The sequence below is a fragment of the Salmo salar genome, chromosome 03, assembly GCF_965601325.2.
Source record: "Salmo salar chromosome 03, fSalSal1, whole genome shotgun sequence".
Classification (NCBI taxonomy): Eukaryota; Metazoa; Chordata; class Actinopteri; order Salmoniformes; family Salmonidae; genus Salmo; species Salmo salar.
The window spans coordinates 68,833,479-68,844,641 of record NC_138293.1 but is presented as its reverse complement, the minus strand read 5'-3'; the positions used below and the strand labels follow the sequence as shown (position 1 = coordinate 68,844,641).

Genomic DNA, 11,163 nt, shown 5'->3' with positions numbered 1-11,163 from the left:
TTTGACCAAGTTATAGTACACTTCTCAAAATGCACTAAATTGGCGGAACGACTCACCTGCATGTGCAAAGAGGTGGACGAGTGTACTCGAGACAGTCTATCACTGCTGCCATTTTGCCATTCTATGTGGTTTCTCTCTAGGTCCCCTGAGTCATCTAGCCACTGTCTGGAGGGATGCTTGGAGAGGGAGTGGCTGAAACATCAGACACGTGACTTTAGATACAACATATTAATACGTAAAAAACTGTCAGTGACACAATACTGATGTCACAGCTGAAATACAGAGGGAGAAACCACTTACAACTACCTCTTACAGCATTACCTTGCGGACAACAATGGAAAACCCTAACCTTGCTGGTTTGAAGAGCTCCTGTCTCCCTGAGTGTCGGTTTGGAGTCTGTCCCACATGACCATGCTGTTCCCTTTGGAGGACAGGCTTGACCTTTGGTAGATCGGCCATCATTGCGTACCCCTCCCTACTCCTCTCCGCTGACTCCCCCGACAACTGGCCAGACTCCAAGGACTCAATGGAACTCTGGGACGAGGTGTGCCTTTGCATCTGAGGGGAGGGACTTAGGTTGCGGTTGGTCAATCCTTTTATGTTTGGGGAGGAGCTACGAGTCTCCAGACCCTGCCTACTACTGCTACTCCTAGTGGTTTCCCAGGTGACAGCAGAGGCCCTCTGAGAGGGGTCAGATGTTTTGTTGTCTCTGCCCTCCTTCGATGGGGAGGTGCTATGTAGGAAGTGGGTGGAGCCTCGCCAGGCGCCAGGGGAGGGGTTAGAGTCAGGCCGAGCATCACCGTAAGTGTTTTTTCTCTGGTAAGAGAGGCTGGAGTCACCACCACTGGTGGTTTTCCTGAGGAGTGACTGACCTGGTGGGTCATTGCCTCTTTTGGATGGCGAGGAGTTGCGACTGTCACGGCTCCGACCGTTGAGGGCCCCACTCTTCTCATATTTGTGCAGTAGTGATTGGCCGGGGGTGTCATGGCCCCTCCTTGAAGGGGAGGAGCTACGACTACTCCGACTTTGACATATGACAGAGCTGTTCGTCTCTGATTTACAAAGCAGTGATTGGCCAGGGGCATCATATCCCTTTCTCAAAGGGGAGGAGCTTCTACTGTCTCGACTTTGACTATTCATGTAGTTTTTGGATTCACTTTTGCGCAGTGATGACTGGCTTGGGGTATCATAGCCTCTCCTAGAGGGAGAGGAGGTAGGACGATCACGACTTTGACTTCTGACAGAGCTGTTCGTCTCAGATTTACGAAGCAGTGATTGGCCAGGGGGATCATATCCCTTTCTCAAAGGGGAGGAGCTTCGACTGTCTCGACCTTGACTATTCAAGTAGCTGTTGGATTCACTTTTGCGCAGAGGTGACTGGCTCGGGGTATCATAGCCTTTCCTAGAGGGAGAGGAGCTTCCACTGTCACGACCTCGACCATTTCCATAGCCACGTGTCTCACTTTTGCATAGCAGGAATTGACAAGGAGTGTCAAAGTCACGTCTAGAAGGTGAAGAGCTACCACTTTCATAGGCATGAACATTTAAGTCATTCCTAGAAGCTGATTTCCACAGAGATTGTCTTTCGGCATCATAACCCTCCCTAATGGGAGAGCCACACCGGCCGCCGTGTCGACTATGACCATTGAGAGAACTGTTTGTTTCAGATTTGCGAAGGAGGGAGTGGCTGGTGGCATCGTAACTCCTCCTCGAGGGAGAAGAATTGCGACTTTCACGACCATGACCATTTATCAAGCTGTTCCCGTCAGATTTGCGAAGCAGGGTTTGGTTGGAGGTGTCATAAGCTCTCCTCGAGGGAGATGAGCTTCTGCTGTCATGGCCATTTAAGGAGTTACTTGTTTCAGATTTGCGGACCAGGGATTGTCTGGGGCTTTCGTAACCCCTCCTTGAAGGGGCGGAGCTTCGAGTGTCACGTCCACGACTATTTAAGGAGCTGTCTGTCTCATTCTTGCGCAATGCACTTTTAACATCTGAAACAGAGTTGACCTGTGATATGGAACCAACTGAACTGGCCATCGATATTACATTTTTATTCAAGCCTCTAATATCAACACCTCGTCCAAAAGAGCTCTGGGGGGGACCTCTAGAAGTCTGGTCCCACCCCTGAGACCAGCCCTCAGAGCCTAAGCCCCGTCTGTTGAGGGAGGTGGTACATTCACTTCGTTTGAATGGGGAGGTGTTTCGTAAGGGTGAAGAGGAGTGGGACAGAGAGGAGCTTTGTCTCGATGAATTTAACTTCCCAGACTCCTGATAGGAAGGGGAGTTTCTTCTACTGTATGAGCTGTTGAAACCCCTCCGGTTAGTGGAGGCCAGGGATTCTGCTATCTTAAAAGGGGTGGGGCTTGGGGAGCGAGGGCCCACCTGAGCCTCAACCTCGATGGTGAGATCAAATGCGTCAGGAGGTTCAGGGATTTCCAGAGGCAGGTCTGGGTTTAGTATCTCTGGGTTTAACCTCTCCGAGGCCAGCCCCAGGTTAGGGTTCCTGAAGGGGATGGTAGCTTTGGGCTCAGGGCTCCGGTTGCTGTAGAGGGGGTGTCCCCTCTCTGAATGGCGGTAAACGGGAGGGGGGCTCTGATCCCTGAGAGAACGGGCTCCTCCTGCCCTCCCCAGAGAGAAGTAGCCACTTTCACGATTCCTTTCTTCTTTTAACCCTAAAAAAGAAAAACACTCCATCACATGGAATACTAAACGCTGTTATTATTGATACATTCCAAGGAGTTCTAAGGAGGTCCACAACACAGTTCTACAAGATACTTCCACATTACTATCAATAAGTCCCACCTCAACTCATGATATTGAACACAGGTACCTGACAACATCATCATGTAAATAACACCTATGAATGTAATAGGATACAGTTGAAGTTGGAGGTTTACATACACCTTAGCCAACTACATTTAAACTCGGTTTTTCACAATTCCTGACATTTAATCCTAGTAACAATTCCCTGTTTTAGGTCAGTTAGGATCACCACTTTATTTTAAGAATGTGAAATGTCAGAATGATAGTTGAGTGAATGATTCATTTCAGCTTTTATTTCTTTCATCACATTCCCAGTGGGTCATAAGTTTACATACACTCAATTAGTATTTGGTAGCATTGCCTTTAAATTGTTTAGCTTGGGTCAAACACTTCGGGTAGCCTTCCACAAGCTTCTCACAATAAGTTGGGTGAATTTTGGCCCATTCCTCCTGACAGAGGTGGTGTGACTGAGTCAGGTTTGTAGGCCTCCTTGCTCGCACACACTTTTTCAGTTCTGCCCACAAATGTTCTATGGAATTGAGGTCAGGGCTTTGTGATGGCCACTCCAATATCTTGACATTATTGTCCTTAAGCCATTTTGCCACAACTTTGGAAGTATGCTTGGGGTCATTGTCCATTTGGAAGACCCATTTGCGACCAAGCTTTAACTTCCTGACTGATGTCTTGAGATGTTGCTTCAATATATCCACATAATTTTCCATCCTCATGATGCCATCTATTTTGTGAAGTGCACCAGTCCCTCCTGCAGCAAAGCACCCCCACAACATGATACTGCCACCCCCGTGCTTCACGGTTGGGATGGTGTTCTTCGGCTTGCAAGCATCCCCCTTTTTCCTCCTAACATAACGATGGTCATTATGGCCAAACAGTTCTATTTTTGTTTCATCAGACCAGAGGACATTTCTCCAAAAAGTACGATCTTTGTCCCCATGTGCAGTTGCAAACTGTAGTCTGGCTTTTTTATGGCGGTTTTGGAGCAGTGGCTTCTTCCTTGCTGAGCAGCCTTTCAGGTTATGTCAATATAGGACTCGTTTTACTGTGGATATAGATACTTTTGTACCTGTTTCCTCCAGCATCTCCACAAGGTCCTTTGCTGTTGTTCTGGGATTGATTTGCACTTTACGCACCAAAGTACGTTCATCTCTAGGAGACAGAACGCGCCTCCTTCCTGAGCGGTATGACAGTTGCGTGGTCCCATGGTGTTTATACTTGCGTACTATTGTTTGTACAGATGAACGTGGTACCTTCAGGAATTTGGAAATTGTTCCCAAGAATGAACCAGACTTGTGGAGGTCTACAATATTTTTTCTGAGGTCTTGGCTGATTTCTTTTGATTTTCCCATGATGACAAGCAAAGAGGCACTGAGTTTGAAGGTAGGCCTTGAAATACATCCACAGGTACACCTGCAATTGACTCAAATGATGTCAATTAGCCTATCAGAAGCTTCTAAAGCCATGACATCATTTTCTGGAATTTTCCAATCTGTTTAAAGGCACAGTCAACTTAATGCATGTAAACTTCTGACCCACTGGAATTGTGATACAGTGAATTATAAGTTAAATAATCTGTCTGTAAACAATTGTTGGAACAATGACTTGTGTCATGCACAAAGTAGATGTCCTAACCGACTTGCCAAAACTATAGTTTGTTAACAAGAAATTTGTGGAGTGGTTGAAAAACGAGTTTTAATGATTCCAACCTAAGTGCATGTAAACTTCCGACTTCAACTGTACATGTGGTTAAGTTCAGTCCTCACCTGAGTGTCTGCCAATCCTGCCCCTGCTGTTGTCCTCCTCCATCCAGGCTTTGGGGTTGGTTCGGTGGGGTGGTGGGTCCAGGCGGGTCATGGTGAGGTGGGTTGAGCGGTGCCGGAGAGGCAGGTAGTCGTCCTCTGCACTGATGGAGCCACTGAGATCAGCGTAGACACCCTGGTCCCGACAGCTGGAAGAGGAGATAATGTGAAGAGGAGATAGTGATATAATGGTGGAGAGAGGGAGAGAATGAGGGAGTGAGAAAGTGTATATATATTGTCCCTCTAGAATCGCAATATGAGGCTCATTGACTACTTGGTTTACAAAGCATGCTCAATAAGCTTCTTGTTTGAAGTTCTTTGTACCTAGTTCGTAAATTACCTTTCCCCCTGCAAAATACCTAAATATAAAGCCCAATGAAAAGACAAGACTCCAAAGATATCTCAACACAAGTGCATAGAGTGAACAAACATTATTTTGTACTAAACATTTCTCCTTAGTGGAGCTTCTATCTCAGACACACACTTGATCCAATAGATTCTGAAGAGAACCTGTCAGTGCTGTCGTCGTCGTCTCCGTCACAGACGTAGAGGTCACAGTCAGGGCTCAGGATGCATAAGGAGCTTTCCTCGTAACCCAGCTGATCTCCGCTGACATCACAGTAGCTGCTCACCACTGACAGGCCATCAGAGTCGTCCTGATAGGTCAACGAGAACACACATATCACTCACAACATACGGCAAACAAAAACAGAACATCAGCCAATAGGGCTACAGATGACTTAATGTATTGAAGTGTAATGTTAACGAACACTTTCTGCAATTGTCAGTAATTCTGGTTAAACGAAATTCAATGTCCATTTTCACAAAAAACAAATACCAGACAAGGACAAATACGGTTTGTACTATGAGAGAAAAGCAAAGACTAACAAGATAAGAGAGTGAGCAGCCATAGAAACTAAAGGTGTTGTTGGAACTAGCACAATTTAACTCACTAGGTCCTACAATGCCTCATTCATTTACAGATACATATTAACAATAAACACAGGTTAAAACAGTCATCATTATCAAACCTGAAGGCAACACCTCCAAGTCTCTCTTTATAGATCCAAGTCCATATGGGGAAGTTCATGAATAGTGTCTCCCCTCTGTCTCACCCTTCTGTTCCTCAAGACCTCCCTCTCATACTCACACGTTCTGTCTGTCGCTCGATTAGAGTTACACCGTTGTAACTCTACCTAGACTGTAGTTCTCCTCATTATTATTTCATAGCAGTTTTTTTCTTGACCCTTCTGGGTTGTCTTAAAATACATATTCTGATCTTCAGTTTGACTTGAATTAATGGCAATATCAACAACAACTTTATCATATTATAGTACAAGGTAGGTATACAAAAGGTATTGCAATGTAACACAGCAATGAAAAGCAATGAGATAAGATCTGACTTCCACAAAATGTATATTTGCCTAATTTGTGGCAATCAAAGGCAAAACAAGGAGAGTGCTATGCTACCAATAAACAGTCGTGTCCTCATAAATGAATGTGCCTTTGCAATGACATACTATGTGTAGATGTGGGCCGGCCGGTGCTTTCTGTGACCTGCCTTCATGTATAATGTTACCAGTGATTTCCAAAAGGGCAGTAAATGATCTCCCTTCATTCATTTGTAATGGGAGCATTCTCTTCACCGCCCTCTTCATATGTTTTTTCCTCATACGTTCCTCCTTATTCACAACACTGAACACAGGGTCATACCTCACCAACGTCTGTTACTGAGCACTTTGTAGTGAATTCAGCACTGAGTGTTACTGGTTAAATGGAGTAGCTTCCCCTTCCGAAACGATAAAGTCTGCTAACCAAAGTTTAAGTAGACTCAAAGTCAACATTACCACTCAGCCAGCTCCCTTACTTCCTCTCGTGTATTGATCCTTGAATGTCTGACCTCAATGTCTATCTGACCCTTTCCCTGACCCCATATCTTACCTTCCACCTGTCTGTATAGGCCCAGATAATCACTCACCACTCTTCTAATCCCCTCTCCCTCTGTCGTGGCATCCCTCTCCACTGCCTGTGGTGCTGGTAGTAGTGTTGGTGGAGGTCCAGTGTCTTGCCCTGGCTCTTTCTCCACTGTGAGGCTCTGCTGTGGTGTTTCGGCTGTACCCGTGCCTGTACTCGTGCCCGAGTGTAGGTGCTTCTGGCGCAGGCAGTCGTGGCAGCGGGAGGAGTCGAAGATGTTGGGCTGAAACTTGGGACAGATAAGGTCATCACAGGAGAGGGGCATGGCGCGGCTGGAGGTGGCAGGCGCTCACTCATCGCCCCCTCGGAGAACACTGAGGAACAACACAGGCTGTAAAGGCAGATAAAACCAAAACAGTATTTAATGAGCCTAAAACACCACAAAGTAGAAAAGGTGGTTGTAGTAAAACAGTAGTACTCAAGGAACATTTTTGGATTTCAAAATAATATACAGTAGTCCATGAGGAGAAAAAAACAGCTAAAATCCTTTCAACATTTATATGAAATGTACACAGTGTAAGACATTGGTGGGATATTATTACAGCGTAGCTGTAGTAGGACGATGTAGCAGAGATGGATGCAATGCTGTAGCATATTTGATCCACAAGGGTCATTATTTCATGGTTAGTGCGGTAAAACGGAACAGTTAAGCTAAGTGAAAACTAATTACACAAGAGGATATAGTGAAACACAATACAGAAAGGAAGATGATAGAAGTCTTTCCAGCATATCATTAATATCATTACTAAACGTCACTGAGAGCACTTGGTAACATCCCAATTTAAAAACGTTTCAGCAATGAAAATCTAAATACAAATAATTCATTGCTAGATTTCTTAATGTGTATTATTTTCCATTGAATTATTCTCTTCTGAATTTGAGAGGAAGAGGTTTTCAACGATACCTGACAGAAGAGTCCTCAGCCGTCAGTTAAACTGAGAATATGCCATTTAGAGAAAGATACTATACTGTCCATCAGACCCCCGGCACATGCCTCTTCCCCTGCTCACAATCCCCGAGGCTCTTACTCTTACATGGATCTGATTGGCTGTTCCGACAATGGATGAAACTGATGCACTTCTGACTGCCATGTTGGCTCTGCTTAACATTACAGAGAACCTATCAGTCTGCCAGACCTAGAACCAATATGGAGTCAGTTGCATGACAGTTACTCTATTGAAGGTTGTATTAGATATCATGAGCTTTAGAAAGCAAAATGAACTGCTTGTGACAGATGGCACACGTTAGCTCAGGTTAGTGTAAATAAATAAACACTGCTAAGGTATGAGAATAGCATACATTAAGATCCTTGATTATACAACATTTCTTGAAACCAATCAAACAAACGAGGGCATAGGGGTACTATGTCTAGAAATACACAGGTAAAGATCTATTCTCCGATGCTCGGAAAAGGATGTTGACTGAGGAGTCAGGTTTCCTATCAAACAATAGGCTATAGAACTAGAGGGATTCACAGACTATAGGTTTATACAAGGATATAAACGCTCCAAAAATATTAAAGCAAGTGATTCGTATATATTCTTTTCTTTTAATCAAACTTTGAGCATATACACATTGTATGAAATAAAACATTACCAAAACAGTTAGCATATAAACAAACATTTAGGAAGAAGAGAGCATAACAAAGGAAACAGACAGGTCATGTCCAATTGGTTAAAACAAAACAGTGTTTGAAACGGCCGCTCTGGATCGAGCAGACATTGGCTTTCAATGAGAATGAATATGTGCAGTTTGTGTATTGGTGATTTTGTTTGCTCCGTAGACTTTCCAAACTGGTACCATAGAAACTCTAAATGTCCATTATGGCTGCTTAAGATCCTGATCAAACAAAGAGGCCAGACAGACACTGCAAATCTATTTTTTCATAACTCTCAGTCCTTGTGATGTACCCTCTTCCCAGTCAGTCTGCGTCTTTGCTTCTTGCTGGTCCTCCCAACTCTGTTCTTCTCAATTCTGCCCTTCTTGTCTGTGGCACCTGGCTTCTTGTCTGTCGGCCGGCCTCGTCCTTTGCCTTCCTGCTTCCCTTTCCTGCTTCCCTTCCGCTGCGTCTGGTGAGCGTGGAGCGAGGCGTTCAGTGAGCAGATTCTGCAGAGAGGGAGAAGGGAGGATAATAACGTGTGAGAATAACTTGCCACCACAGTGCTCATATTGTTATATAGGCATCATATTAGACTAAATTAGCTGTCAGAAATGAATACAGAATGAGAATAGAACAGGAATTGAGGGCTCATTACTATTCATTAGCAGGGTATATAGCACAGTTGTTGAGGAATAATGCAATTTGCATAAATTATTACCCACTTTTTTAAATCCTCCAGTGATTATGACCATTATCAATAACAGATAAATATTATTGATAGACACGTCAAATTACACATTTACATTTTTTAGGACATTAAGCCACAAACTGTGCATTCAAATATTTTCAATATTATTGACAAGGAAACAAGTGTTGACAAGTGTTTTTCATTAAATGTGAGTGAGGATAAACACAACATACTTTTTATTGAGGATGGGATTCCCAGATTTCTTTGGCATTGCGCTCATTTTCTCCTGCTCCTCCACCTCCTCCTCCTCCTCACCATCCTCAGTAACCTTCAAAAGAAAATGTACAGTTTGAATACCTTTCAGAGAAACAATATCAAAACACAAGTACATGGGACGTGGAAATCAGCAACAAATGCTTTACCTGATTGGTTGCTGGCGCAAAGAGGCTGGCGCCTGTGAGGTCAAGGTCACTGATGGTTGTTACGGTAACAGTATGGTTGGGGTGATCATACTGTACAGACTCGGTTGTGCCCGTTATCACATCCTCCAATTCATCTTCTTCATCATCATCCTCATCTGTGGAGAGTTAACCATAACAATAAGAGTAAGTGTAACAGTGTAGGTTCCGTCCCTCTCTTCGCCCCAACCTGGGCTCGAACCAGGGACCCTTGCACACATCAACAACTGACACCCACGAAGCATCGTTACCCATCGCGCCACAAAAGCCGCGGCCCTTTGCAACGCAAGGGGAAACCCTACTTCAAGTCTCAGAGCGAGTGACGTCACTGATTGAAATGCTATTAGAGCGCACCACCGCTAACTAACTAGCCATTTCACATCGGTTACATAAGTAAGCAGATGAAATGGATTCACACTACATGTTTACTTCTGGTTAAACCTGAAATCACAGATAAGGGCAAGTGAAGGCAGCCAACAATATTCTGTCAAGCCTGGCTGACATGTTTAATTATTTCGCTCAAACTCACCGAGAGCCTCTTTTCTTTCCTGCAGCAACTTCAAATACTCCTTGTGTCTCTGGAATTAAAGAGTAAATATGATTCGTGCCCCCTTCTGTCCACATTGTTAGTTTTCCCTTCATCAAAAACTCTACTAAAGTGACAAGTTTTACACACCATGTCTATTTAATTAACCTTCAATTAAATATTGTGCTTTCTTTTAGCAGGTGTTTACCTCTTCTTTGACTCTCTTCTGCTCCTCCTTTATCTTGGTCTGGATTTCCACCACTGCTGCTTTCCTCCTCTCCACCTTTCTCTTGTGGAATCCTGTCAGATACTCCCTGCAGGAGATACGATAAGTCAAACAGATGAGTACATTCATGACAAGTCACTTGTGGTCACTTTCTTGCATTCACCAATACTTAACTACTGATAGGATTAATGGGAACTTGGCAAACCAATTAGAGGTCCACTAAATACATTTCTCAAAGACAGAGAGGCAGGATGATGTGGCTTATGATTCTCTATCAACGATGAAGGCATATCATACAAGCTGACCATGTAAATGAGACCTACCTAGCAATCTAGCTAGTTTAGCCAGAGATGCTCTATAGTTAGCTAACGTTAGCTTGCTATGCGTTGAGGGACTCCTGTGCTGTTTATAATGTGCCAAACTCACTGTCGCTCGTTATCGTTGAACATGACCACACATTTCTCTCTTTTCTTAGATCCAGGTTTAAATTTATCATGCTTCCCCTTTTCCTTTTTATTCCAGTTCTTCATGTTTTTCATTTTGAGAACACGTGAGCTTGTTTTTCAGCTAGCTTTTTGCTTCAGAATTTCCTGTTTTGTATGTGCATCATACAATGTGGTCCGACTGGGACAACCTCCCAAGCACTTTGGTTCTTTGAAATTGTGGCCATTCTCTCCAATGCCCAGTTCTAGAAGAAGAGTAATTGAAAAAAAGTGCATTGAAATTAAATGTTACTTATTCAGAATTCCGATGCAAGTAAAATAACATTGCCGTGCCTACATTAAACATTGATAAGTGTACAACTTTAAAATTGCAACCATATTTATGGACAATCTGTTGAAAATACAAAAAGCAATTGGCTGCTATCAAAAATGTAGCACTGTTGAAACCAAAGCCTACGAGGGTGGAATAATCTGTTTGGTGGACACTGTCTACCCCAGAGCAGTGTAACCAACCCAAATTTGATAATGTATGTAGCTGTACAAGTGTAAAACAGAGACCACTTTCCACTCTGAACATGAAACCAGGTAGTCAAATACTGGGAGCCACAGTCTGCTGAGACATTCCTACAGATTAATACAGAGAGCAAGTCTGGAGACACAATAGTTATTTA

The 11,163-nt window shown here is 43.8% G+C and overlaps 1 protein-coding gene across 1 annotated transcript; it reads right to left on the bottom strand.

Moving 5' to 3' along the window:
- Positions 1 to 8,080: 8,080 nt before the first annotated feature.
- On the bottom strand, positions 8,081 to 10,670 carry LOC106607131 (nucleolar protein 12). Its single transcript, XM_014203752.3, has 6 exons — positions 10,476 to 10,670; positions 10,032 to 10,137; positions 9,827 to 9,875; positions 9,262 to 9,416; positions 9,073 to 9,167; positions 8,081 to 8,657 (listed from the first exon to the last, which is right to left on the bottom strand). Exons 1-6 carry the CDS (start codon positions 10,586 to 10,588, stop codon positions 8,444 to 8,446), a joined length of 732 nt encoding a protein of 243 aa, XP_014059227.1. The 5' UTR covers positions 10,589 to 10,670; the 3' UTR covers positions 8,081 to 8,443.
- Positions 10,671 to 11,163: the final 493 nt, after the last annotated feature.